Genomic DNA, 27740 nt, shown 5'->3' on the forward strand with positions numbered 1-27740 from the left:
TCTCTCTCTTTCGTATTTTGTCTTGCTCCTTATTATGTTATTAAATCCTGGAAAATAAAAGACAAGAGGAGGCGGTTACTCACTATTCTATTATGTATGATGACTCACATAGATACGGCGGCTATTGTTTTACTCCGCAATTTATTATTAAAAGAGTAGACTAAATTCCTTTTCAGCTGATATCTTTGAATCACTTGCATGAATTGCATTCTCTTGAATATTTGTACCATATAAAGCTCGAATAGATTTAGGAGCTAATTTTTGAGCCTTTTTAGGATCTGTTGGTCCTATCAAGTGTCGTAAAGATTCAATAGCCTCTGGTCGTTCAAGTTGGAGTACACGTATTTTATCCCTTGTCAAGTAAGCCTCTAAATCAGGATAATAGGGCTCATTTTGTTTATCTGCATACCATTCACGAACTTGAACTCGAGAAATATGCAATATCTTGTCACGAATAATCTTGAACCCATTATCTTGGATTATACTTAAAATTTCTTTTTGGTGTTTCATACCATCAGGCTTAATGACGGCTACTGTCCAATCATGTGGCTTATTATAATAATTAATGACAGGCATCTTTGAAACGAATTCGTAATGAAAGTCTTTCCATGTCAATTGAGTTAGACTCGTGTTCTCGGGTATTAATAATAAAAAGAAGAAGGGTAAATGAAAAAATAAAAATGTCAATGAAGCTTTAAAATAATGATGCATATTTGAAATAGAAGCTGAAAGAAAAAAAAGAAAAAAAAAAGAAAAAGAAAAACTGGGAAATAAAAAAAAAATTGGGGGATTATATCATTATCTTTGTTGCTTAAAATCATATACTTGTATGGAATGAATGACTTTTTTATTTATTATTTTATTTTATTTTATTTTATTCATGACGATAACTATTAGTTCTACGCTTTAAGAAAAATATTGGCAAGAAGTAATGTGACTATCAAAATAAGGCACATAGTCAACTATATGTTATTCATTATAAGTATGGAATAGAAAGATGAAATCAACATTAAAGGTCTTTGTTTTAATTGGCAAAAAGATAAAGAAAGAGAATATAAAAGCAAAAGACAAGTCTGTATAGTTTATCACTAAATATAACATATAATGATTTACCACACATATGTATCTGAGTTTATGAATGAGTTGTCCCTCGATCCGTACAAGTCTCGATTAAGAAATTGGCTAGCTTCTATTAGTAGACGGTGCCTGAGTGGTAGTAGTAGCACTACGAAGCTTGAAATTTTGGTTTAAATTTGTTCAAAACTTCTTGATGGTCATTTACTGAGGATGTGTCAAATAAACATCTTACAAGAATGACTCGCAAAAATCTTGTCATTGTATACAAGTTGCACTTGTTACTTTTTTATTTATTAAAATATTAAACCTCCTTTTATTCAATCCGAATGAATCATTCCCGGTTTAATTGCTACGTTGAGGTTACTGCTTCATCCATCTTTTTACAAGTAGGTCAACTTTGGTGGAAAATTGCAATAAAATCTGTTTTTTTTCTTTACTTTGAATGGAAATTTTTAATGCCGGTCTTTGAATCAACAATTGAAGAATGCAAATTCTTTATTTCCTGTTCCTTTTTTTTTTCTTTCTTTCTTTCTTTTTTTTCTTCTTTACTTCTTTATTTCTTTCTTTCTTTCCTTTTTTCTTTCCTTTCTTTCTCTACTGTCATTTTTTAGATAGATAGATATATACATATATATTAAACAATATGGGCTCAAAGCCAAGTAGTACGGCAGCAGTACACAATAATTCAGTTAAACGTAAAAGATCAAATACACAAGCATCTCATCGTAGCCAGTTAGAAATAAATAATAAGAAAGCAATACAACCACCAACAAGTCGTACTAGTAGCAAACCTATTGTTCAAATACAACAACATAATAAAAACAATATGAATATCACGTAAACAAACAAACAAAAAAAAAAAAAAAATTAAACTATCTATTCTTATTCATTATTTTTAATAACATACTTCTTTTTTTTTTGTTGCTTTCAACTATGTTAGTCCTAAAGTAAGTTGAACCTAAAGAATAAATAATCTGTTGAATAATATTAATTTATAAACTAGTTTAATAGTCAACAATGTGAACAATTGTTTAATCATTACGCTGACTCTGATTCACCAAATATGATTACACCTGATGGTACACGGCAATTCTTTGAAGATCTTGGATTATCTATAGAAGATGTAAAATAATAATAATAATAATAGAAACTGTCTATTTTATATTCATTTCAAATAATTTAGGTTTTAATATTTGCAATTGCATGGAAAATGCACACATCTACGATGGGTAATGTGTTATTATTTCATATTAGACTTGTGCCTTATTCTATCGATAGGTTTTATTTCAAGGGATGAATGGATGACAAGCATGAAAGAATTAGAGTACGAAAAGAATTTTTTTATTTTATTTTACAAGTATTAATATGTGTGTATTCTATTCTAATTTAGAACAGATTCTATTGAAAAGTTACAAGCAAAAAGATCTGACTTTGAAAAAGTATTTCATGACCCTAAACAATTTAATGAAATGTATAAATATACATTCAATTATGCAAAGAATAAAGATCAAAAATGTATGGAAGTCGAGGTAAATGAAATTACTTTAAAACAAGAGGAAAATCTACTCTCCCCCTTTTTTTTTTCTCTTTGTAATTAAATGCCATTTTTATTTCAGATAGCCATCGTTTTATGGTCTATGTTATTAGGGAATCAATTTCCTATTGTACATGATTTTATTCTATTTTTGCAAGAAAAGAAACCTGTTAGAGTGATAAATAGAGATCAATGGCAAAGCTTTATAGACTTTGTTTCTAGTGACATTTCTAATTATGATGAATCATCAGCCTGTAAGGAAAAAAAAAAAGGACGTATATTCATTATTTTAACGACAAAATATGCTTTTATTCAGGGCCTGTTTTATTTGATGAATTTATGGAATGGAAAAGAGAACAATGAAACCTCCTATTTTATATTACAAAAATATAATAAAAACAAAGACATCAGTCTAAGTGTATTATTTCTCACTGTATTTAGTATAGGTTAAATGACAGTAGTTGAATAGATAATTTGAATGATAAAAGAGAGCTAAGGTTTTACTCTTTTCCAGGTGGTCAACAGATACAAGGATTATTATCCGGACAATTTTAGAGGGAAGAGAGAGTAAACTCATATTAATAAATATCAAGATTAAAGATTTTAGTGAATTTTTCAATACACCGAGCAAAGTTCAAATTCTTTAGACTTGTTAAAATAAAGAATATTCACTTTTCTATTCAGTTAATAAATAACTTACACGAGTGTTATTATTACTAGCAAGCAAGCAAGCATTGTATTATATATATATTATATATATATATATATTGTTTATTATTTTTATTATAATGAAATGAAAAGAAAAGAAAAAAAAATGCAAAATAATTCTCTTTTTTTTTTTTTTTTTTTTTTCCTAGAAAGAATGAAGAACAAATAATGGAATAAAAGATTTATATGATATGTTGTATATACATATACAGTAATAATAATAATAATAAAGGAAAATAAAAACAAGAACAGGAACAAATAATTAATGGTTTTCTTCCTTCTTTTCTAGAGTCAACTTATTAAAAGCTTCAATGTCTCCTTCACTTAAAAGTTCTTGTTCTCTGGTTTGAACTTGATTCTTTTTACGAAGAGCGGGGAACAAAAAGTCTTCTTCCTCTTCATCATCATTAAACATGTTATTCACTTCCATTCGAATACGAGGTGAAGCTGGTGCAGATAATGGCTTTGGAATCTTGACGGGTGTATCGCCCAAGAGTTCTTCATCATCGTCATCAATGAAGCTGTCGGGATATGCACGACGGAGAGCCAATTGGCGTGCTTTGATATATTCAAGACCCATGCGCTTCCAATCTAAAAGATCTGAAAGTCTTTCTGTACGGTTACGTTGATTAATACGTTGACGACGTGTCTTTTGTGCAAATTGATACATTTGATCACATAATTGTTGTAATGAGTCCTCGACTGATTTCATACGACGATCAGTAATATAGATACCATAGTCGTCACAATTCTCGATATTCTCTTCCATAAAGCAACCAAAGCCAGAAAGATTGGTAGTAATAGAAGGAACACCCATGACGGTACATTCGGCAGGTGTATAACCCCAAGGTTCATAGTAGGAAGGGAAGACACCCAGATGACAACCACGAACAAATTCTTCATAATCCATACCGAGCAAAGGATTGTTGGCGTTCAAGAATTCAGGATGGAAGACGACCTTGACGCGATCATCCGAGTTATTAAAGAGATTAAGACGACGTAATTGATTCAAGACAGGATCATTACCATCATCTACTATATTATGAGTCACGATAGGAGGAAGGGTAGTACGCTTGAGTGCAAAGACACGACGTTTCAAGAGAACCTTGTCTGCATCAGAAAGGAAGCTAGCAGGGTTGATATCTTCAAGACGTAGGGCATTTTCATAAATAGCTTTACCAACACGATCTTGAATTTCACTCACTGTTGTACGTAATTGACGTGTTACCGCTTGTCCCTTTAAGGCCTCTACGTTGAAAGAATGGGTGGCAGTAGGCATGATGATGAAAGCAACAACGGTCATCTTGGAACCAGAGGATTTCAAACGGGCATTCAAACCTTAGATAATTAAAGTGGAGTTAAATTATTATTAGTTTTTTTTTTTTTTTTTTTTCAGCCTCATAAATGACTCAACAATAACAAAATGTTACTTACGACCAAGAGATTCTACAAACATATCGACACCCTTATTACGATATTCATAACGACCAGCAGTGAATATATAAATGGTATTATCAAGATCAAAATCATAATGACCGTAAAAGTGACCACGAACAAAATCATTAATCTTTTCTTTAGCTAACGCATGAAGATTTTGGAATTCGTGCATAGCAGAAAACTTAACGACATTTAACCCATTAGGTAAGACGCCATCTAAAAATAAATAAGAATTATTAATTATATCAAAGCCAAAAATAGGATAACGCATCTATTTAATGATGATTACATACCAGGTTTTCTCTTTAACAAGTGCTCTGACTCATAAGCAGTAATGTGTGAGACAGTAGTAAAGACATCAGAACAATGAGCAGCAGCACGTTCAATACAGTAACGATGATAGATACCACGCTTACCAGCCTCTTCATCAACATCAAAGTTAGAAAGATTATTATAAAAGTCAACAGAGCCAGCACACAAATAACGACCTAAAAGGGTAGCATGAGTTGTAAAGATGGTACAAACGTCAAGATGACGCTTCTTGATTAAAGGAACAGCTACACCAGCTAGCCATTCATGGAAGTGGCAGATAATAGCTGGGTCTCCAGCTTTATTGTACTACAATTTTTTTTTTTCGAAGAAAGAAAAAAAAAAAGGGTTAGTTCTCCACACTCCGAAATAAAGCAGAAAAGTTGTATCATATTTTATTGCTCCGCACTTTCCTTCCTCCTCCCCCTTGCCCTCTTTTTTTTTTTTTGTTTTCTTTAAAAAAAATTTACCTTAGGTGCTAATTCACCAATAAACCAAGTGATCAAATAACCAAAAAGAATAGCATCATTTGTTTCAGTATCATTTGGTGGAGATGGAATACCGGCGGAACGCCAAAGATCACCCTTCCATTCATTCAATTTATCAAACACGCTAAGGGTATCAAATAAGAGAACATAAGGAGAACCTTCGACTAACCAACGACCATAAAGGTACTTGACACCATAACGAGACATAGAATCTAGAACTTCTTTCACCTTTTCATTAGAAGGCTCACAAGCTTCAACCTCCATAGGGGCAGATTTATAAGACAAGGGACCAATTAAAGTATATCTATCCCCATATTCACGAACAGTAACAGGCACCTTGGTCTTAATCACGGTATAAATACCACCAACTATTAAAATGAAATAAAAAAAAATAAAAAAGGCGTAAATAATTTGGTTTATTTTGAGATCTATTTTTTCTTTCTTTTCTTTTTTTTTTTTTTACTTCATATTGTTTACCTTTGTTAGCGACTTCCCAGGCGATTTCAAAAAGAAGAGGATTATAAACGTCTCTCTGAATAACTGCCATTTTATGTATGTAAAAGAAAGGAAAGAGGGGAAAAGTATTTTACAAAAGATGAGAGGGAAAAAAAAAGAGAGAGAAAAAAGAAGAGAAAAAAGAAAGAAAATAAAATCAAATAAAGCAGCCTCATTTTATATCTTTTTTTTATTTATACACTTTATTATCTCCATGGCGTGATAAGGATTGGAAGTTTTATTTTTTATTTTTTTTCCTGTACACTGTCTTTAAACCGGAGAATATGAAGAGATGATGAAGTTGGGGAGGAAAAATTACTTGATTTGGATTATTTTCTTTCTTTCCATTATTCTTTTTTAAAATAAGAGAGATTTCCCTTACTTAATTTCCAGCATTTTTTTTTTCAGTTAAACCCCATACCATCTTTGATATTCTTGTATTATTTTACATCATTATTTCTTCGGTCAACAACGAGAGATTTCTCCTTCTTATTTCTATAAACGGTAAGTTTAAATAATAGACCTGTCAAGTATGACATATGTTTACACATAATATACTTGCATACTTCTTTTAATAAAAAAGAAAACATTTAATGTGTTTTTGAAACTCACTATTCAAGATAAAAATCAAGGGTTTCCAAACATGGAAATCGTTTTTCTTAACTTTTATCTACATCTTTTTTTTTTTTTTTTTGCATTGATAAAGAAACAAAATAAAAGAAGGGGAAAATAAATAGCAACAGCACATTATTTTTAGAAATAAAATAAGCAGCAATTGTTTATGTTATTTATTTATTTTAGTTGTACCAAAATATATGATATACAAGAAGACAAAACATTTTCCTTTTCTTTCTTTCTTTCTTTTGTTTAACCTAAGAATCTACCAACGATATGAAGACCAAATACAGATGCAATAAAAGTTAAAGAAAGCACCAAAACAACCACAGGATCACTTAAAAAAATAAAAATGAAGTTTTTTTTTTTTCGTTAATTACTCATATTTGTTTGCTTAGTATTTACTTACACGCGAAGTCCTGGAGAATCGTCAGAATAGATACGCATCATGCTAGAAGTGCTGCCACCGGGAATACCACCACGCATAGCATTAGTTTGATTGCTACGAGAGGTAACACGTTTTCTAATAATGATTAAATCAGCAATAAAAGAAATTTATTAGCATTGGCATCTTTTATAATCCATTTTTTTTTGCCCCTCTTTAATTTCTATAACTCAAATTATTTGGTATTTTTTTTTCCATCTATTTCTCTCTCAATTATTCCCATTATTTAAAGAACAGGTATAATATCACATAAAAAGTAATCTACTTTGTTATTTTTTGTACATCATCTGAATTATACCCATTGAACAATCTCTTAGTCCATAAATAAGAATATTTACCTAATAGTACCCTTAGGAGTTGATGAATCGGCCTAAGAGAGCAAAATAATAAAAAAATTAGCTCATTTTGTTGTAATTTATTTGAAAAAAAAAAAAAATAACTTACCATTACTGTTGATGTAAAAGAAACTACCAATAAAAGATAACCCAAAGCGCGATGGCTTTCTTATTTTTTTTTAACAAAAAAAAAAAAAAAAGAAAATAAGATGTGTCACATTAAATTACTGCTGGAGAAATATGATTGGTGGCATACAAAAATGTTGATGTCATATCCAATCATAATCGTTCAACGTAATGAGTCACGTGACTTTTGTTACGACTTATATGATATTATTTCCCCCAAAATCAACAACCGGCCTTAGCTCAGTTGGTAGAGCGGAAGACTGTAGTTCACTGTCATCTTTAGGTCGCTAGTTCGAATCTGGCAGGCCGGATATCCTTTTTTGTTTTTCCCGATATTTGTAGTGTCTGTAGTTTCCATTCTACATCTTTTTTTTTTGTTTATTATATATAGAGAAGAATATATGTAATCCTTTCTCACTTTTGTTTTCAGGTGATTATACTGATGAATGGCCTTAAAGGTTGATTACATAACACATTAATGTTATGGTAATGATGTCCTGTAATATGAATTAAATAACTTGGCTCCTGCATTTTTTCCTTTTTAGTGCAGAAAAATAATATACTGGCAAGGAAGGATAGGATTACTTTGACTTTTGATATATTTATTTAATTGTGATAATTATTGATAAGGGCTTCTATTAACACGAAACAATAAAAAGAAAGTCTCTATTTTGACATTGCTAATATTTTATTAGATAATACATCATATAATATTATAAAGTAATAGTAACAAAATCTATGCTATACACTAGTATAGTAAATCAGGTAGCCTCCTTTTATATATAAAAATATATTTTTGTTTTTCATTTTATTTTACCTATAATGATTGCTGTATTTGTATCTTCATTGACGGAAACAAAAAATGAAACAGCAGTTATTAATATTCATATTCAGTTACTGCTGCATAAATTCATAATCCCTGCACTTATATTTATTTCTATTTTATTTTACGTTATTTATTATTGAAAATAATAATAATGTATCTTTGTAAATAAATAATAATCTATGTTTGTTCAATCCTTTATCTATTTTTGTTGTTGCAGATAAGAGTTAAAAATAGTAGTAATTATTATTCACTTTTAATTATTATACTCCTTTTTTTTTTCTCTGTCATACAGGATTTATGGGGACTATTATTTACTAAAATATCCAAATATATAATGCATTTTAAATCTTTAAATAATGGCTTACTTCTTCATCTAAAAGGGAATTAGTTAACTATATAAGCGAAAGAAGTAATATAGAATTTAATCATTTACTAATAGTTGGCAATTACTAATAAAGCATACATGTCGTAAATAAAACAATAGTTATACTAGTATTTTACTTATTAATAAAATAAACATGATTTTTTTTATTATTATTATGGAAATAGTGTACAAAACAAGTAATTTTAATTAACATAAAGGTACATTGACTGCTAAACCGCCTTGACTTGTTTCTTTATATTTGGACATCATATCTGCACCTGTTTGTCGCATCGTTTCAATAACTTGGTCAAGTGTGACACGATGATCACCTTCTCCATTTAAGGCTAACTGAGCAGCTGCAATAGCTTTAACAGCAGCTAACGCATTACGTTCAATACATGGCACTTGAACGAGACCAGCAATAGGATCACATGTCAAACCTAAATTGTGTTCCATACCTATTTCTGCTGCATTTTCTACTTGATCTACTGTACCACCCATTACAGCTGTAAAACCTGCAGCTGCCATAGAACATGCTACACCTACTTCACCTTGACAGCCAACCTCAGCGGCTAATTGATAAATAAATAAATAAATAAATAAATAAATACAAGGTTTATTCTTTTTCTTTTTTTTTTTTTTTCTTCTTCTTCCATACCTGAAATACTTGCACCACGCTTAAATAACATACCAATAGCAGCCGTTGTTAATAAGAATTCCATAACATCTTTTTCAGGATTTTCTGAAATGAATTCTAAATAATATTTAAGGACTGCAGGGATGGTACCAGCCGCACCATTCGTGGGTGCCGTCACCACACGACCACCGCAAGCATTCTCCTCATTCACGGCGATAGCATAAACGGAGAGGTAATCAAGGGCAGGTAACACAAACCTCTTTCTAGACTTCTTTGGCAAAAATGTTAAAGCAAGAGGATACTGGGTATTGTTCATGGTGGTAGTAGAAGAGGAATCTAGAATGGATGAGGAGGAGGAGGAGGAGGAGGAGGGGAATGAGTGATCTAAGCTCCTATTACTACTTGATGGTATATGTGAATGATTGTATCCACCAGGCTGACTTAAAGGTGAACCATATAAGCCCTTTAAAAGTTTACTATATAATCGAGGAGCACGTCGACGAACACGAAGACTACCAGGTAAATAATCATCAGGTGATGCCATCACTCCATTACGAATACTATCATCCATTGTATTCCAAATACGTAATAATTTCTCTTTAATCTCTTCAGGTGTACTCCATTTTAACTCATTCTCAAAGACAACTTGTGCAATCGTCATATTTTCACGTTTACAAACAGCGAGCAATTCCTCTGAATTTCGAAAGGGTAATGATACTACAGCAATATCTTGTTTACGACGTTCAGCGACAACATTATCATTTTCATTTGTTTGTTTATAGTAAACATTTTCACCATGATCAAGTTGTGTTTCAGCATTCACTACAAAACCACCCCCAATACTAAAGTATTCATTTGTGGCAATCATATTAGCATCTTTATCATAAGCACAAAAGCGGAGGCCATTCGGATGTTGAGGTAATGTTTTAAAATAGTTAAATATCATATGCTTATCATAATCAAATGTGATACGATGTGTACCATCCAAACGGATTGATTTATTTGATCGTATGTCGTTCACTCTCGATTTAATAGTTGTTGTCTCGACTCTATCAGGGCTTTCACCTTCAATACCCATTAAAATTGCTTCGGGTGTACCATGTCCCACACCTGTTAAAGCAAGGGATCCAAATAAATCTATAAACCAAAAAAAAAAAAAAAAAAAAAAACATTAGATTTTTTCCGTTCTTTTGTTATCGTTATTGCTGCATATGTGATATGTATTCCTCACGGAGGAGAAAGAGGGAGAAAAAAAAAGAAAAAAAAAATTGACTATAAATAGCTGATAAGCTATATAGATATAGATATAGATATATATGTATATATATATATATATATATATAGTCAAGGTATATTCACATAAGCAGTAATAAAAAACTGACAATATATACATTACCTACACGAAGGGTAGCTACTTTATCTAAAACCCTGTGTTTCTTTAAATCAGTGATAAAAATGTTGGCAGCACGCATGGGACCGACTGTATGTGAGGAAGAGGGCCCAACACCAATAGAGAATAAATCAAAAGTGGACACAACAGCATGATGATCATTTGTGTCTTCTGCTGCAGCAACATTATTATTTTCTTCTTCAACTGTGTTGGATGTGCTTGAGATGAAGCTTTTAAGTAATAGTTGTGATTGTGGTAGAGTACGAGTTAATAATGGATAACCATGACAACGAATTGGTGGTTGTCGAGCAACATTTTTACTTAGACAGGTTGTTAATCTTCTTAAAGAAAACATATTAATTTAAAATAAATAAATAAATAATTAGCTAACAAAAAAAAAAAAAGTATTATTGAAAATAAAGAGTAAAAAAAAGAAAGGTTTTCTTCTTTTCCTTTTTTTTATATGGATCAAATATACGATAAAAAAACAAAAAAAAAGTATTCCAAACAGTCACTTTACCCACGGTTTTATCCAATTAGAACTATTTATTTTATTAAGTTGACACTGTGATGATCCTTTACCAAGATTATTTTTTTATCCAAAATTTATATATATTTTATTCTTAACATGTGTTTTTACAATTTTTCTTTAATACGGTTCAAAGTCTTCTTCAAATCTTCTGCAGTAAACTTTTGTTGAGGCCAACCAATGATAAGACCTTGTTCAGGATTAGGCTTAGGGATAATATGGAAATGAACATGGAAAACCTCCTATTAAATAAAATAAAGTTTAATATTTATGCTGTTTTTTTTGGGGGGGATTATCATCTATTTCATGTTATAACCTGATGAGCCATGCGACCATTATTCTATTAAAAAAAACATGTATAGAACATTAGAAATAGTGTTGCTTTTTTTATTTTACTTCCAAGTTACCTGCAACAAATTGTATTGACCATTATCTAAACCAATAGCAAGTGCAACCTTTTTAGCTAAAGGCAACATATCAGCGAGAACATCATCAGGGAGTTGATGGAAAAACTCTGAATGATCTATTCACAAAGTTTGTAAAAATACATAAAATGGTCATACTTTTAGCTGAAGGACTTACATTTAGGAATAATAAGCTTTATCCAATAAATAAAAAATAAATAAATATTCTTCACTTTTTGTTATTGTTAGTACTATATCACTTACAGCATGTCCTTCACTTAAGGGATTAATGTCAAGGAAAGCATAGCTAAATAAAAGACATAAGTATTGAATAAGTCTTTTATTTCATTTTATATTTTTTCACCTCTTTTCAGTTTCTGCAATTTTGTTTGAAGGAATTTCACCCCTAATTTGATTGTTAGCAGTTTTTTTTTTTCTTTTTTAAAGAATCTACACATTGAATTATATATAACATTACTTGATGATTTTACAGAAAATACAATTGTCAGACAAATGTTCGTTAGCCATCTCGTAGAAAATAAGCAATAGAAAAAAAAAAAAAAAAAAAAAAAAAAAAAAAAAAAAAAAAAAAAAAAAAAAAAAAAAAAAAAAAAAAAAAAAAAAACGCGATAATTCTATGTTAATTTTTTTATACTCATTACACAAAATTACATATTTGTAATAATAAACATTGTTGAAACCAGATTATCATCGCTAATTCAATTATGAAGGCACATCAATGAAATGTTTAAACGACACAGTAGTCAGCTAGGATCATAAGTGAAAACCAAAAAAAAAAAAAAAGTTATAGACTAGTGCATCATGCTATCTCCTTTATAGTTAATACTACTAATATAAAACATTCCTTGTTGCTGTAGTCATCATTTAACAGTAGTTGCTGCGTTGTTTCATAATAATTGATAAAACAAGTATATTATATTTTATTTTATCTGATTCTTTATAATATTAATTGATCAGGCTATTAACAATATTCGGTAAATAAACATTTAATTGTATTTATTTATTATTCACTTACGGTAGAGATAGGACAGGGAACATAAAGTGATTGATAACTAATAGATGATACACTTATACCTGCAATTTTCATAGTTGAAATCAAGTCGTACTCAACATATAAATCTTCTTTTTTCAACTCATTTAATAAGCCGCATTTAGTAGCAATATCAGTCAATATAATAAATCCTTCATCTTTTAGTGGATCATAGTTTATTGAACAGGGAAAATTAAAGTAGACTGTCCCAAATGATTTTACGTGCAAGTCGAATATAAGACCTGCTCCTATTATTGATCTTTTAGAATCTATAGGGTAATAAACCTATAATATATAAATGAGTTACTTTTATAATTATAATAATACGCTTACAATAGCTCTAATGGATTCAAAAGTAATGCTTTCTAGATTATCATTGATGATACTCATATTAAGACCTAAATGAATATTAAATGCAAGAGAATGATTCGATTTTTCAAACTGAGAATAACCATTAGGACGCCTTATAGTCCCATTAAATTTGATTTGAGGTATTTTAAACATAGTTATTAATATACCAACTATGATGGACGCTATGATAATCAATAAGAATATGATATAACAACTATATCTTGTACATATTGGAAGAAAGGAACAGGTGACATAATATCTAAGAGGCTTTCTAGTAAATTTTTCTTTTTCAAAAAGATAAGTAGTTATAAAAAACTTGACTAAGATTAAAGTTTACCATTAAATAATGTCTTTCCGTTTTGATCTGTCTTTTGTGTTGATGGACTAGAACTATTATTAAATAAAACAGATAATGGCTGTTGTTTGTAATAAGATAGAGCTGAAGTAGGATTGATAGCTTGCAGCATTAAAGAAATGATGAAGGAAAAAAAAAAAAGAGAATATAAACAATGATCTTCAAGTTTAGGCTATTTAGCAAGAAAATCAGGGATAATAGGAGCAAAAAAAAAAAAAAAAAGTTTATTTCACTACCTACAAAAAGTATCATTTACTCTGACATTATTGCTAATACTAACAAATCCTTTTTTTTTTCCTTCTTTAGATCATCATAGGCAAGGCTTATTGACTGGTTATCAAGACAACTGTAGTTGAATTTTTTTTTATTTTTTTTTTTTTTTTTAGAAAAATTTTCTTGGAAACAACAAGCAAACCACGCCCTTCTTCTTCTTTTCTCTTTTCATATAAATAATTTATTGTAAATATATTATTCCCCCTTTTCTCTCTTTTTTTTTTTATATATTTATAACGTAAGCAATATCATTATTCTTCTATCTTTGCTTTTTCAAATTTATATGTCAAAAAGTGAATATATAAATTGAGCAAACTTGCTGGAAAACAAAAATATATACATATATTTATTATCTTTAACAAATGACTACTTTACAAGTATATGCTCATAGGTTAGGCGATCCTAATTTAGGTATACGCGCATTTTGACTCATTCTCTTTCTATCATTATATAAAGATCTTGAGAACTCATGTTCTTTTTATAGCCACCAATCTAAAGGTCACTATTGCTAATGAATTAAGAGATCAAGTAGAGGTTTTTCAAACAGCTGAATATCCTAAATTTCTTTCTACACTTATACCTGTATTTCTTGACATTTTACAAAATGAACAACCTGTATTTGTCAGTAATGCTCCCGAACAAGTAAGCAATGTGAATTGAATATACACATATATATAAGGATTCATTGAAACTTAAAAATAATTATTAGAAATTGAGAAACATTATATTAGAAATCATTTATCGATTACCTCAGACCGAAGCATTAAAAGAATATGTGCCCGAGTTATGCAGAGCATTAATGAAGATTTTACGCGTTGAAAATGAAGATAACGCTGTTGTGTGTGTAAAAATTATTATTGACTTGCATAGATCATTTCGACCCATGTTAGAAGATCAAGTTCAACCATTTCTAGATATTGTTCAAGAAATATTTCAAAATATGGAGCAGACAGTTAAAGATGCATTTGATGATCCTGATCAAATATCAACTGTAATATGAATTTGAGGATATTCGGTTTAAAGCTGTATTAACCCTATCTCTCTCTCTTTTTTTTTTTTTTATCATATACATATAGCCATTATCCGCAGTTTCTCCAAGACCAATGTCACCAGCAGCGGATACACCTGAAGTTCCAACAAAAGCATTACCAAAAAGCATGTTTAGTTTTAAAGTATTAACTGAATGCCCAATCATTGTCGTTTTACTTTTTCAATCTTATAGACGAGCTGCTGCTGATAATATTATGAAGTTTGTTCCACTTATTTTTCAGGTATAGTCGAAATGAATATAAAAGAGAAAATATAACACTATTTTATTTATTTGTTGAAAATCTTAAAAAAAAACAACAACGCATAATAGACTTTAAGCTTGCAGGCCAAACCTCAAATAGAAGCAGCTAATATAGCAAATGCAAAGGGAGAAGTTTTTATAGGTGTCAGTCCTGCTATTAAACAAAGAACTCTTTATAATGAATTTATTGTAGCTCAAGTAAAAACAATGTCATTTCTAGCTTATATCTTAAGAAGCTATACGACACTATTACGACCTTACCAACATCAAATTCCTGATTTTGTTTTACGATTATTAAGAGAATGTCCAGCTGAATCATCTGCAACTCGAAAAGAATTATTAGTAGCAACTCGCCATATTCTATCAACAGATTTTCGATTATCTTTTGTACCAAAAATCGATCTTCTATTAAATGAAAAAGTATTAATTGGAACAGGTGTCACTGCTCACGATACATTAAGGTAATAAGACTTATTACACTATTATTGCATATTATTAACTATCAGTTTTTTTTTTTTTTTTTTTTTTTTTTTTTTTTTTTTTTTGAAGACCTTTAGCTTATAGTATGCTTGCAGATCTTGTTCATCATATTAGGGCAGAATTAACACCAGCACAACTCTCACGAACAATTTATATTTATTCACGTAATTTACATGATGCGACATTAGCTCCCAGTATTCAAACAATGTGCGGAAAGTTGTTACTAAATTTAATTGATTGTATTATGAAAATCCCTGACAAATCAGAAGGAAGAGAACTGCTAATGCGTATATTGGAAGCATTTGCTAACAAATTTGAGGCCTTAAATATTCAATTTGATATATGTGTAAAACAATATAAAAAGAAGAAACAGTCTAATGATGAAAACTCGATCGATGCTTCAAGTAGCAACATATATTCAGATATCACAATAAATAAAAATGATATCAGCAACTTTGATTTTGATCGATCACGGTCTATTCACACAGCAACATTTACTCCTGAATCAGGTAATGATGGTATAAAAGACGGTAGATTCTTATTTAGAAATTTGGCTGTTGGTCTTAAACCATTATTTATTGGCCTTCGACATTGTAATCCACCACCATCGTTATCCCCACCACCTGTACAAGAAATGAATCCACAACTTTACGCCCAATTTGCTCGCGGCTTTTCCCAGGACGATGTACAATTATTTATTCGATTATTTAGAGAAGGATTAAAATGCTTTGAATATTATAATATTGATAATTATGGACCAGATGGATCTCCACCTAATTATCCCCCCTCTGAAGTAGAATTGACAAAAGATAATTGGACTATTGGATCAACAGAATCTTGTTTAAAACTTAATGTTCAACAAAATGGTGAAAAAGAAGTACTGGAAACTTTTCCTATTATTTTCACTTTATTGGATCCAGCTATCTTTCAAGAATTATTTGCATCACAAATTGGATTCTTTTATGAACGTATGCTTATCAATACTTCACTCCTTCATTTATCTCAGTATTTTTTAGTCAACGAAATTACGACTCAAGGTTTTGCTGGTATCTTATTCAAATTTTTAGTAGATAGGATTGAACAGTTGGGTGAAGGTAACCTTCACAACTCAGCTGTGATGCTGCATTTATTCCGTTTAGCATTTATGGCTGTCAACCTTTTCCCCGATGCAAATGAGAGTATTTTACAACCTTATTTGGCCAACATGGTTATGTCTTGCTTCAAATTAGCTGCAAAAGCAAAGGAGCCTGCAAACTATTTTTTGCTCCTAAGGGCTTTATTTAAAAGTATTGGTGGTGGACGATTTGAGTTGCTCTATAAAGAAGTTTCACCTCTGCTTGAAGTCATCCTTGAGAACCTGAATGCCCTTATCTCTCTTGCCCACAAAACAGATATGCGTAATTTATTTGTAGAGTTATGTTTAGCTGTTCCTGTGCGTCTAAGTACACTTTTACCTTATTTACCCTATCTAATGCGCCCATTGGTCATTGCCCTTCAAGCAGATCAAGATTTGGTTTCCCAAGGTTTACGTACAATGGAGCTATGTAATGATAATTTGAACCCTGAGTTCTTGGATCATATCATGGCTCCCGTCATGACTGAATTAATGGATGCCTTATGGAAACATTTGAAGCCTCTGCCATACAATCAACAACATAGTCATGCAGCAATGCGGATTTTAGGTAAATTAGGAGGTCGTAATCGTCGTATGCTCAAAAGTCCTCCTAAACTTGGCTTTAATGCACGTATCGAAAGTGGTGTTTCGCTTGAAGTCATATTTGATCCTAGTCCTACACCTCATACATTGCCATTAGATAAATGTTTAGAAATTGCTATTCATGCGCTTAAAACATCTGAAACTGATATTTTTTATAAGCGACATGCGTATAATTTCTTGAAAACACATTTAATTCTTATGCTGGAGTTAGATGAAGGTCCAGAGAATCTCGCTAGCTCATTATATAAAAGAATTAAATCTCAATTTATTAACCCTAGTGAAGATAACAGTAAAATCATACAAGAAGATGACTCTAATGATACCAAATCCAACAATGATAATGATGCCATGGACACTACAGATGATACAATAGCGGAAGTTCAAAAGTCAAAAAATGAGGCAGCAACAACTTTAATTGCACAAAATATAGGTCGCATTACTGTTGATGAAGAAAATTCAGTTGTAGGAAATACATTGACTGAATCAGGAATGAAACCAAAGAGACTTGCGGGAAATGGATATACAAAATATGTATCAAAAAGAGTAGCTCAAGAGGAAGCATTACATTCTATTTTAGTTTCTATTATGACCGCTTCTATTATTCCAGAACTAAGCGAGGATGCATGGACCTTTTTCCTCGATATTTGTTGTCATTTCACATTACTTCATATCGGTGAAGCCATTGAAGCTAAAGAAAAGGGACGCAAGCCTTTAGCGAGCATGATGGAAGAGCGTCTGATGGTACAACATTTGAATACAATGACTTTAGTTGAAGCCATTGTAGAAATTATGACATCTTCTCAAATACAACTTCGCAAACGTGGTGAAGAGGCTTTACGTAAATGTTATAATGTGGCTGTCAGCATTTTCGGATCAAAAGAATATGTAGCTCAGTTACCTATTTTCCGAGTATTTGCATCGCAATTCTCCGCATGTTGTTATAAATCTGAATGGTTTAAAAAGAGAGGTGGTTGTCTTGGTATCTCAATTATGAGCTCTCAATTAGATATGGGCACAAAATGGATGCGTGAACATGAACTTGATTTTATCCGATCGTTGCTATTTGTCTTGAAGGATGCATCGCCTGAAATGGCTAATGTAAATACAGAAGAAGCTAGACAAACGCTATCTCATGTTCTTAAGGTTTGCAATGGTCCTGAAGACGGTGAATCTACGGATGCACAACAAAAATTCCAAAATCTTATCACGTTATTACTTGGTGAATTATCTAATTCAAATAGTGTAGTTCGAGAGACAATTCAGTCATCGTTTCAGTTACTTGCGGATTTAACAGGAAATGAAGTGACAGAGCTTCTAGCCCCTGTCCGTGAACGACTTGTAGCACCAATATTTGCAAAACCTTTACGAGCTTTACCATTTGCCATGCAAATTGGTCATATCGATGCTATAACTTATTGTTTGACATTACGACCACCCTTTTTAGAATTCAATGATGAGCTAACCCGCTTATTACACGAAGCGCTTGCTTTAGCAGACGCTGAAGATCAAGCTTTAGCAAGTCGTAATTCTCAATATAAAAACACAACATCTTTAATGAACTTGCGTATTGTCTGTATCAAGCTTTTATCTGCTGCGCTTGCATGTTCTGATTTTTCCAGTCCACGACAAATTCATACTCGCGCACGTATTATTCAAGTATTTTTCAAATCACTGTATTCTAAATCGATTGAAGTTGTTGAAGCTGCTCATCGTGGATTGAAACAGGTTTTGGCTCAACCCCACAAATTACCAAAGGAATTACTTCAGCAAGGTCTTCGTCCTATTCTCACTACATTATCTAATCATAAAACACTTAGTGTTGCTGGTCTAGAAGGATTAGCACGACTGTTAGAGCTTTTGACTCATTATTTCAAAGTCGAGATTGGTAAAAAATTACTAGATCATCTGAAGTTATGGGCTGAGCCTGCTACATTACAAGAGATTGCAGGAAAGCCCCTGAGTGAAAACCATGAAATCAAGATTATTGTTGCTATCCTGAATATTTTCTATCTACTTCCTGCAGCCGCTCATATTTTCTTGGATGAATTGGTCACATCTGTGTTAGAAATGGAGAGCCATTTGCGACGTGCTATCTCTAGTCCATTCAGACCCAACTTGCTTAAATATTTAAACCGATATCCTACAGAAACCATCACATATTTTTATGAAAGGCTAGATAATCCCCAATGCTGTCAACTGTTTATTGATCTTTTAAATATGGAGAGTGCAGGTCGATTACGTGATCAAGTTGCTAATACTTCTGAGGGACTTGTTAATAAAATTTTTAAGGCATCAGAATTAGCAGATCAACCTTTAAACACTCCTATTCATATTCACCATTACCGTGGTATCATGATTGTACACGCCTTATTTAAATACAACCCAGCTTATCTTAATCAGCATCCAGAGGTATTGGAATGCTTAATCAAGCTATGGCGTAAACGACAAGAGGTACCAGATAGTCCACAGCAATGCGAAGAGCAACAACGTAGTTTATTAATTACTCGTGAATTGATCTTATTAGCCAAGATATTTGTTGACTACTTGAAAAAAAACCCTGAAGAGATTGATATTATTTTCGATTTAATTGCCCTCTTTTCACAAAAGTCTGTTGTTGATCTTACGTTCTTGCATAGATTCTTTTTAGAAGACATTGCACTAAAAGCACCAGCAAAATTAAAACGCATGATTTTTGAAAAGTTTTTGGATATCTTTTCAAATAATTCTATTACGTCCTATTTTAAAATGATGGCGTTAAGACAAGTTATTAATCCTGCAATATTAGTTGCACTTGTTAGAAAAGATGATGGATATCATGAAATTCTGGACACTAATATAATGGAGCAATTAGATGAAAAGGTCTGGGCTAATTTGATGATGGAGACATCTGAAGATAATCAATATACTGAAGACTCATTCCGTATTGAGCTTTTACAATTAACTGCCATGATTGTTCAATATGCTCCACATTTGCTTGCTGATCGTAGAAAGGAGGTCATCAAGTTTGGATGGAATTATTTACGACTTGAGGATGCAACTAGCAAACAAGCAGCCTATGTTTTAATTTCTCATTTCATTGCTGCTTATGATACTCCTAGTAAGATAGCCATTCAAATTTATGCCGCCTTACTTCGTGCTCATTCATCAGAGGCCCGTTTACTTGTTAAACAAGGCTTAGATATTCTTGCTCCAGTGTTACCTCTTCGTATTACTTCACAGACTAATGAACGTGTTCCCACTTGGGTAAGGTTGACAAGAAAGGTAGTCGTGGAAGATACACATAGTATTTCACAGATGGTTAATGTATGTCAGATGCTAATCCGACACTCTGAACTTTTCTTTGAATACCGTGAGCACTTCCTCCCTCAAATTGTTAATACGCTCCCTAAACTTGGTCTTTTACAAAATGCTACCCCTGAACACAAACTACTAACGGTAGAGTTGGCTGAATTAATCATTAAATGGGAAAGAAAACGTTTAGAGATTCAGAATGAAGAAGAATTAGAGAACACTCCTAATTCACCGTATAAACGTAAAATGGAAGACGTACAGCCCATGGAAATTGAAGAAAACGAAATAGAAGAAAGTCCAAGTAAAAAAACTCAAGTGCAGACGAGCTCAGGCGAAGTAAAAGCTATGGCCTCATCTTTTGCTTCTTCTCCTTCTTCTTTATCCAATAATGAAGCCAAGTCTTTTCCAAATAAAGAATACTCTCCCAGCCTCACTTTACGAGAAAACGTAGTAGGTTACCTTATCCGTCTCTCTTGTATGATTTATAACCCAGCTGATTTAATACATAAACGTCTTATTCAAAGAACAATTGAACTTGTCAAATCATTCTTAAAACCTGATCTTTGGTCTGATGTTCATGTGCGTTTTAACCATTTAGAGCGTTCACTTATCTTCAAAGAGGTAAATGAGATGATCACCACAAGTGTTTGTAGTGCATTAGAGATTCTGAATGCATATATGACGTATCGTGATACAGATTGGTTTATACAAAACATGAATCAGCTTTATCGTCTTCTTGAATCAAGTATTAAATCAGAAAGCTCACGTATTCAAACTGCACTCTATCCTGTGTTATCACATGTTATTGGTGCTGTTAATAAACATAAAGCTACTTTGTCTGCATCTATGGAGACACATACTACTTCCAATGTAAATCCTTCTCACGATGATGCTTCTGGTTCCCCCACAAACACTGATACTCCCATGGATATAAAGCCATCCACAACTACGACACCTGTCTTACCTAACGCATCTGCTGCTACATCACCCGTTGATACCACTACAGCCATGGAAGTAGATACTACAGTTAAAGCAGAACAAAGTAGCCATACTACTGAATTACTTAGTGATATGTCATCATCTCAACAACCAATTCATACTGAACAACCTCCTGAAGTAACCGCTATTATGTCATTGATTGAAAGCACTATTAATGAAGGATTATCTAGCATGACTAATATCTATAGTGTACTTAAACTATTACAGGCTGCTAGTGATAATGACAGTGCCTATTTAGATCGCTATGTTCCAGATATTGTTAAATTGCTTCAACTCCTGACCAAAGAGCATACTTTACCTTCCCTCTCAACACCCAGTATGTCTTATGAATCCCAAGTAAGTCTCTTAGGACTCACTCTTTCGTTGCTCAAGAAACGAAGCGCTCATTTAGGAGACCAACGCCGATGGTTCTTAACTTGCTTAATCCAATTAATTGAGAAATCGCCTGATATTCCACTTTTGCACGACATTTTAGGCATGTTAAGCGATTGGGTTCTCAACAAAGTAGAGCCTACTCCAACTATAAAAGAAAAAGCCGGTCTACTAGGAAAAATGATTACGATTGAAACAAGACATGATGCTAAATTGACAGAGGATTTTCTGAAACTTGTACTTGAGATTTACAGTAATTCATCATTTACTCACTCGGAATTAACTGTACGTTTGGAGCAGGCATTTTTATTGGGTGCTCGAAATGAAAAGCCCGAAATACGTACCTCCTTCATGAAGATTTTAAACGAGAGTATTGGTAATTCTTTGTTTACTCGTCTCAATTATATTTTGGGTGTGCAAAACTGGGAATCTTTGGCTAATTTCTTTTGGATACATCAAGCTTTGGATGTTTTGATTGGCTCTGTAAAGATTGATACACAGGTATCTGCTCCTTATACTTTGAAAGTTAAACCCATTAGTATTTTTAATACACATTTGGATGATGATGCTGATAATGATATCGATGTACCGAGCAATATAGCACAGGTCGTACACAGTCATAGGAACTTTTTAAAGAGTCTGCAAGATATATCCATTCAAGATTCATTGGCTGATATTAGACAGTTACAATATTTAGATGACAATGTAGCATTTAAACTTTGGATTGACTTGTTTCCTATTTGCTGGTCTGCTCTTTCAAGTATTGAACGTCATGACATATCCAAAGTGTTAATTACCTTACTTTCCAAAGATTATCATTCAAAACAGTCTGAATGTAGACCTAATGTGGTACAAGCCTTATTGACAGGTATCTCAGATACAGTGACTCCAGTTCCTATTCCTGTTCACTTAATAAAGTATTTGGGAAAAACTTATAACTGCTGGCATACAGCAATTGAAGTGTTACAGAGACAAGCTGTAACAGGTCGATTAATAGACGTTTCAAAAGAAGAACAAGTTAACCAACAACGTGTTTTAGATTCACTGGGAGAATTATACAATACCCTCAATGAAGATGATATGTTTTATGGATTATGGCGTCGTCGTAGCGTCTATTCTGAAACCAATATGACTGTATCTTGTGAACAGAGCGGTATGTGGCAACAAGCACAACAAATGTATGAAAATATTCAACTGAAAACTCGTGGGAATATCCTGCCTAACGCTGAATCTGAAAATATGCTTTGGGAGGACCATTGGATTTTATGTACTCAAAAACTACAACAATGGGATGTTTTATCTGACTTGGCCAAACATGATAACAATTCTAGTTTGTCACTTGAATGTGCTTGGCGATTATCTGATTGGACTGCAGAGCGTGAATCACTTGAACAATCATTACAACAAATTTCAGATCTTCCTATTCCACGTCAAAAGGTATTTGAAGGGTTTTTAGCATTGATCAAGTCCCAAACGAATGAAGACAAGTTACCCGAATTTATGCGTATTTGTGAAGAAGGTGTGCAATTGGCTCTGCGTAAATGGCATTCATTACCCGTTGTAGTGACTCAAAGTCATTTACCATTATTGCAGACGTTCCAGCAATATTTAGAGCTTTCAGAAGCAAGCCAAATCTTTAGTAGTTTATCAAATACGGATGCCCAAAATCTAGATCAACGATCAGCGGAACTTCGTAGTATTTTAGGTACTTGGCGTGAACGTTTACCTAATATGTGGGATGATATTAATGTTTGGAGTGATCTTGTTGCCTGGCGTCAACATATATTCAGTGCTATCAACCGTACATACTTGCCATTAATCCCTTTGCTTCAATCGGCATCAGGACAAAGTAATAATAGTAGTGGTCATTCATATGCTTATCGTGGATATCATGAGACAGCTTGGATTATTAACCGATTTGCTCATGTTGCTCGTAAACATCAGCTTTATGATGTATGTATTAACCATTTGACCAAGATTTATACACTTCCCAATATTGAAATTCAGGAAGCATTCTTGAAATTACGTGAACAAGCAAAGTGCTATTATCAGAATTCAAATGAGCTTACTGCTGGATTGGATGTGATTAACAATACTAATTTAATGTATTTCACCCACCAACAAAAGGCTGAATTCTTTACACTTAAAGGTATGTTTTTAGCCAAGTTGCAACACTATAATGAAGCGAATGAAGCCTTTGTAAATGCTGTTCAAATCGATATGACTTTACCTCGTGCATGGGCAGAATGGGGACGATATAATGATCGTCGCTTTAAAGAAAATCCTAAGGATCTTTCATGGGCAAACAGCGCAGTTAGTTGTTATTTACAAGCCTCTGGACTTTACAAGAGTGCTAAGGCACGTAAGCATCTACTACGTATATTATGGTTATTAAGTTTAGATGATCAAAGCGGTATTATTTCTCGTGCTGTTGAAAACTATAAAGGTGAATGGCCTGTCTGGTATTGGATTACATTTATTCCCCAATTGTTAGCAGCTATTCAGCATCGTGAGGGCAGACATGCTCGTGCTATTCTGATTCGTATTGCTAAACAGTTTCCTCAAGCTCTTCATTTTCAATTAAGAACTGCTAAAGAAGATATGATGAAGCGTGCAAGTGTTTTACAAGCAAGCTTAGCTGCTGAAGCTGCTCAACAGCAACAACGTCAGAATAATGCTGCATCTGCCTCTAATGCTGTTACAAGTACCAACACTACTACTACAAACGGATCACAGACATCATCATCAGCCCCTACTGCTGTTAAAACTGAGAATGTAACGGCAAAAGAAAATGCTGTAGAAAGTATGGATGTAGATAATAGTACGACAGAGATTAAATCCGAAGAAAAGAAAGATAATACAACAAATGAAAAGTCAGAGTCAACAGGAGAATTAAATAATAATATACAAGGAGAGGCCGAAAAAGTAAGTGTAAAAGTAGAGGACTCTAACAAAAATTCCGTAACACAACAGCAACAACAAAATGAAACATCTTCTTCTTCTTCTTCTGTTCAAACTTCACAGGCTACTCATATTAACCCACAATCAGCAGTTTCTCAACAGCAGCCTTCCGTTGCAAATTCATCAAATACAACTATGGGTACTACTCCAGCTCCACATATTACAATTCCTGGTGCAAGAGGACCATTACCTACTCAAATTAATCCAGCTATTGCAGCAGCTAGTCCATTTGATGAAATTATGTCCATGTTGAAAACTGGATATCCTTTATTAGCATTGACTATGGAAACTATGGTTGATCAAATTCAGTTGAAATTTAAGCCTCAACCAGATGAAGATATGTATCGATTAGTAGTTGCTTTATATAATGAGGCCATACAGGTAACATGTTTTATACTTTATAATATATATAATTTGCTAATATTTGTTTTATATATATATATAGCAATTGTTATCCCGATTAATAAATCCTAATGATACTTTACAGTTGACGCATACAACTGTAGCCAATATTCATCGATTTGCCGAAAGCCTTTATCCTGGACTTTTGAAGACAGCATTTGTAAATGATTTTGCAAAAAACAGATTAAATTTAGAAGAATATGTAGCAAAATTGAGAGTTTGGCGTGATAAATTTGAAGCTATGTTGGATGCTAGACCTCGTAAACAAAAATTGGAAGCAGTTAGTCATTATCTTGTCGAGTTTCAACATCAGAAGTTTGACGATATTGAAATCCCTGGGCAATATTTAATGGTAAATTAAAAATAGGAATAAGCTTGACCTTAATATTAGTAATCTAATTCTCCCTCTCTTTTATATATACAGCTCAAAGATAATGCAAATGACTTTTTACGTATTGATCGTTTCTTACCAGAGGTTGAAGTCATTCGAAGCTATGGTAATTGTTACCGTCGTTTAATTATTCGAGGAAATAATGGTACATTACATCCTTTTATTATTCAAAACCCTGTGGCCCGCCAGTTCCGTCGTGAAGAACGTTTAATGCAACTTTTCCGTATGTTAAATTATATTCTTGAACGTCGCAAAGAGAGTCGTGTACGTAACTTGGCTTTCCATCTACCTGCCATTATACCTCTTGCGCCAAACGTAAGAATGGTGCAAGATGATCCATCGTATACTTCTTTATACGACATTTATGAAGATCATTGTGATAGTATTCATATGCATAAGGATGATCCACTAGTTTACTTTGTAGAGAAATTCAAGAGTAATAATAATCCTCAAGGAGATGTAAGTTCATATATAAGGAAATAATAACAATAATAATACTTAAATGTAATATTTTAGGTGGTAAATCAAAAGACAGAGTTGCTTAATTTACGTATGGAAATCAATGATTATATCTCGACAAATATGGTGCCATCTAATATATTAAGCAAAGTAAGATATATAATGTGAATTTATAAGAGTATATATTTATCTGACTAACTAACTAACTATCTATCTATATATAAATAGTATTTATTCAAGACCATGAGCTCATACACAGACTATTGGATGCTACGTAAGCGCTTCACTGCACAATATGCCACTGCAACCTTTATGGTTTATATCTTTAGTGTTGGACATCGTATGCCTCATAAAATCATGATTTCCCGAAATACAGGAGATGTTTGGATGACAGAAATATTACCAGGTAATTTCCCCTCTCCCTCCCCCCTTTTTTCTTTAACACAAAACTGACTTATTTCTTTTAATTAGGTTGGAATCCAGCAAATCCCTTATTTGGTAATGGTGAAGCAGTTCCTTTCCGTTTTACTCCTAATATCCAAGAATTCATTACGCCTATTGGTATTGAAGGTTTATTTACGTCCTGTTTAATGGCTACGGCCCGTTGCTTGACAGAACCTGAATTCCAATTAGATCAATATTTATGCTTATTCGTACGTGATGAACTTGCTACCTGGCACTTGGCTAATCATCGCTCTGTCAATGATACACAATTCCGAGAAAGAATTAATACCAATATTCTTCAAGTACAAACAAAAGCTCAGTTTTTATCTTGTAAGGCAGATTGTGAAAAGACATTAAGCGCAGGAAAACCCATCAATCAAAATGTGATTGATTTAATATCTCAAGCTAGTAACCCTCAAAAGATGGCTCAAATGGACTGTACTTGGATGCCATGGTTATAAAGCTATTCTAATTTATAGATAAACACACACACACACACCATTGTATATATACATAACAAAAAAAAAAAAAAGGAAATGAAAAAGAAAAGGGGTCTTTTTTATTTTATTTTTATATTCTTTTTTTTTAAATAAATACTAATAATCATGTTTTAAAGAGGAAAATGTTCATAATATATTACGTACAGAGAGAGAAGGATGCAAAAAAATGATGACATTGAGTACTAAGGCTTTATATGTAAATGTCTTATTAGTTAATATTAGCGTTTTGATTAATATAATTATTGTTCGTAGTAGTGCTTAAGAGACCACTACCCAAGAGACCCGTAAGCTTTTTTTTTTTTAAAAAAAAGAAAGAAGGATGAGTTATATAGAATGTTCATAATATATACTTTTGAAAAATATATACTTACAAGTCCACTGTTACCATGACGACCATTTCCAACAGCACCGACGGATTGAACAATTTCCTTATTTGCGTTTTTACTATTATCTTCATGATTACTATTTACACAAGGAGCAGCAGAAACCAAAGTAATGGCAGCGAGTAAAGCAACGATGGTAAAGAACTTCATAGTAAAGAATATATGTATAGATTTATAAGAAAAATAAAATAAATAAATAGGTATGTGAATTCTATAATATTAAATTAAAATGACTTGGACTTTTTTTTTTTTTGACAGGTATTTATAATAATTTCTTTCTTGCTTTAACTTTTCTTTCTCC

At 32.4% G+C, this 27740-nt stretch overlaps 9 protein-coding genes and 1 non-coding gene across 10 annotated transcripts; 3 read left to right on the forward strand and 7 right to left on the reverse strand.

Moving 5' to 3' along the window:
* Positions 1–147: 147 nt before the first annotated feature.
* On the reverse strand, positions 148–576 carry BX663DRAFT_488868 (nucleoside diphosphate kinase; the record flags this gene model as incomplete). Its single annotated transcript, XM_051524847.1, has 1 exon — positions 148–576. One exon carries the CDS (start codon positions 574–576, stop codon positions 148–150), a length of 429 nt encoding a protein of 142 aa, XP_051379861.1.
* A 1684-nt stretch (positions 577–2260) lies between these two features.
* BX663DRAFT_519796 (Cullin binding-domain-containing protein) lies at positions 2261–3344 on the forward strand. Its single transcript, XM_051529039.1, has 2 exons — positions 2261–2606; positions 2694–3344. The coding sequence occupies exons 1-2, from the start codon at positions 2547–2549 to the stop codon at positions 3060–3062; spliced, it is 429 nt and encodes a 142-aa protein (XP_051379862.1). The 5' UTR covers positions 2261–2546; the 3' UTR covers positions 3063–3344.
* Positions 3345–3581: 237 nt separating this feature from the next.
* Positions 3582–6173, reverse strand: BX663DRAFT_477838 (glycogen synthase; the record flags this gene model as incomplete). Its single annotated transcript, XM_051524291.1, has 5 exons — positions 6031–6173; positions 5536–5921; positions 5050–5374; positions 4754–4972; positions 3582–4657 (listed from the first exon to the last, which is right to left on the reverse strand). Exons 1-5 carry the CDS (start codon positions 6098–6100, stop codon positions 3582–3584), a joined length of 2076 nt encoding a protein of 691 aa, XP_051379863.1. The 5' UTR covers positions 6101–6173.
* Positions 6174–6754: 581 nt separating this feature from the next.
* BX663DRAFT_177350 (Sec61beta family-domain-containing protein) lies at positions 6755–7623 on the reverse strand. Its single transcript, XM_051521674.1, has 4 exons — positions 7553–7623; positions 7447–7478; positions 7073–7395; positions 6755–7000 (listed from the first exon to the last, which is right to left on the reverse strand). The coding sequence occupies exons 3-4, from the start codon at positions 7147–7149 to the stop codon at positions 6916–6918; spliced, it is 162 nt and encodes a 53-aa protein (XP_051379864.1). The 5' UTR covers positions 7150–7395; positions 7447–7478; positions 7553–7623; the 3' UTR covers positions 6755–6915.
* A 175-nt stretch (positions 7624–7798) lies between these two features.
* BX663DRAFT_t110 lies at positions 7799–7880 on the forward strand. The gene has a single exon. It is a non-coding gene; the product is annotated as a tRNA-Tyr (tRNA).
* Positions 7881–8890: 1010 nt separating this feature from the next.
* BX663DRAFT_519806 (L-serine ammonia-lyase) lies at positions 8891–11190 on the reverse strand. The gene is made up of 3 exons (XM_051529040.1): positions 10793–11190; positions 9418–10533; positions 8891–9331 (listed from the first exon to the last, which is right to left on the reverse strand). Exons 1-3 carry the CDS (start codon positions 11139–11141, stop codon positions 8967–8969), a joined length of 1830 nt encoding a protein of 609 aa, XP_051379865.1. The 5' UTR covers positions 11142–11190; the 3' UTR covers positions 8891–8966.
* On the reverse strand, positions 11050–12263 carry BX663DRAFT_519813 (HIT-like domain-containing protein). Its single transcript, XM_051529041.1, has 8 exons — positions 12198–12263; positions 12084–12125; positions 11984–12026; positions 11898–11913; positions 11723–11838; positions 11632–11655; positions 11307–11557; positions 11050–11124 (listed from the first exon to the last, which is right to left on the reverse strand). The coding sequence occupies exons 1-7, from the start codon at positions 12245–12247 to the stop codon at positions 11423–11425; spliced, it is 426 nt and encodes a 141-aa protein (XP_051379866.1). The 5' UTR covers positions 12248–12263; the 3' UTR covers positions 11050–11124; positions 11307–11422.
* A 480-nt stretch (positions 12264–12743) lies between these two features.
* On the reverse strand, positions 12744–13333 carry BX663DRAFT_576396 (uncharacterized protein; the record flags this gene model as incomplete). Its single annotated transcript, XM_051532160.1, has 2 exons — positions 13104–13333; positions 12744–13055 (listed from the first exon to the last, which is right to left on the reverse strand). Exons 1-2 carry the CDS (start codon positions 13272–13274, stop codon positions 12744–12746), a joined length of 483 nt encoding a protein of 160 aa, XP_051379867.1. The 5' UTR covers positions 13275–13333.
* A 778-nt stretch (positions 13334–14111) lies between these two features.
* On the forward strand, positions 14112–27345 carry BX663DRAFT_576399 (uncharacterized protein; the record flags this gene model as incomplete). Its single annotated transcript, XM_051532161.1, has 11 exons — positions 14112–14160; positions 14234–14391; positions 14459–14740; positions 14826–15020; positions 15110–15501; positions 15590–25241; positions 25306–25614; positions 25687–26112; positions 26170–26262; positions 26341–26518; positions 26584–27345. 11 exons carry the CDS (start codon positions 14112–14114, stop codon positions 27015–27017), a joined length of 12168 nt encoding a protein of 4055 aa, XP_051379868.1. The 3' UTR covers positions 27018–27345.
* On the reverse strand, positions 27075–27732 carry BX663DRAFT_563589 (uncharacterized protein). The gene is made up of 2 exons (XM_051532017.1): positions 27428–27732; positions 27075–27345 (listed from the first exon to the last, which is right to left on the reverse strand). Exons 1-2 carry the CDS (start codon positions 27587–27589, stop codon positions 27265–27267), a joined length of 243 nt encoding a protein of 80 aa, XP_051379869.1. The 5' UTR covers positions 27590–27732; the 3' UTR covers positions 27075–27264.
* Positions 27733–27740: the final 8 nt, after the last annotated feature.

The sequence above is a fragment of the Cokeromyces recurvatus genome, assembly GCF_025118155.1.
Source record: "Cokeromyces recurvatus strain NRRL 2243 chromosome Unknown BX663scaffold_27, whole genome shotgun sequence".
NCBI lineage: Eukaryota > Fungi > Mucoromycota > Mucoromycetes > Mucorales > Mucoraceae > Cokeromyces > Cokeromyces recurvatus.

Excerpts from the sequence above, each read along its gene's own strand:
- BX663DRAFT_519796 (XM_051529039.1), top strand. The coding sequence starts at position 2,547 with ATGTATAAATATACATTCAATTATGCAAAGAATAAAGATCAAAAATGT. Across the intron at positions 2,607-2,693 it reads AAAAATGTATGGAAGTCGAG|ATAGCCATCGTTTTATGGTC; the intron begins GTAAATGAAATT and ends TTTTTATTTCAG.
- BX663DRAFT_177350 (XM_051521674.1), bottom strand. The coding sequence starts at position 7,149 with ATGCGTGGTGGTATTCCCGGTGGCAGCACTTCTAGCATGATGCGTATC. Across the intron at positions 7,001-7,072 it reads GATTCTCCAGGACTTCGCGT|TGATCCTGTGGTTGTTTTGG; the intron begins GTAAGTAAATAC and ends TATTTTTTTAAG.
- BX663DRAFT_519806 (XM_051529040.1), bottom strand. The coding sequence starts at position 11,141 with ATGTTTTCTTTAAGAAGATTAACAACCTGTCTAAGTAAAAATGTTGCT. Across the intron at positions 10,534-10,792 it reads AGTAGCTACCCTTCGTGTAG|ATTTATTTGGATCCCTTGCT; the intron begins GTAATGTATATA and ends TTTGGTTTATAG. Across the intron at positions 9,332-9,417 it reads GCGTGGTGCAAGTATTTCAG|CCGCTGAGGTTGGCTGTCAA; the intron begins GTATGGAAGAAG and ends TTTATCAATTAG.
- BX663DRAFT_519813 (XM_051529041.1), bottom strand. The coding sequence starts at position 12,247 with ATGGCTAACGAACATTTGTCTGACAATTGTATTTTCTGTAAAATCATC. Across the intron at positions 12,126-12,197 it reads ATTTTCTGTAAAATCATCAA|GGGTGAAATTCCTTCAAACA; the intron begins GTAATGTTATAT and ends CAATCAAATTAG. Across the intron at positions 12,027-12,083 it reads ATTGCAGAAACTGAAAAGAG|CTATGCTTTCCTTGACATTA; the intron begins GTGAAAAAATAT and ends TCTTTTATTTAG.
- BX663DRAFT_563589 (XM_051532017.1), bottom strand. The coding sequence starts at position 27,589 with ATGAAGTTCTTTACCATCGTTGCTTTACTCGCTGCCATTACTTTGGTT. Across the intron at positions 27,346-27,427 it reads GTCATGGTAACAGTGGACTT|CTTACGGGTCTCTTGGGTAG; the intron begins GTAAGTATATAT and ends AAAAAAAAAAAG.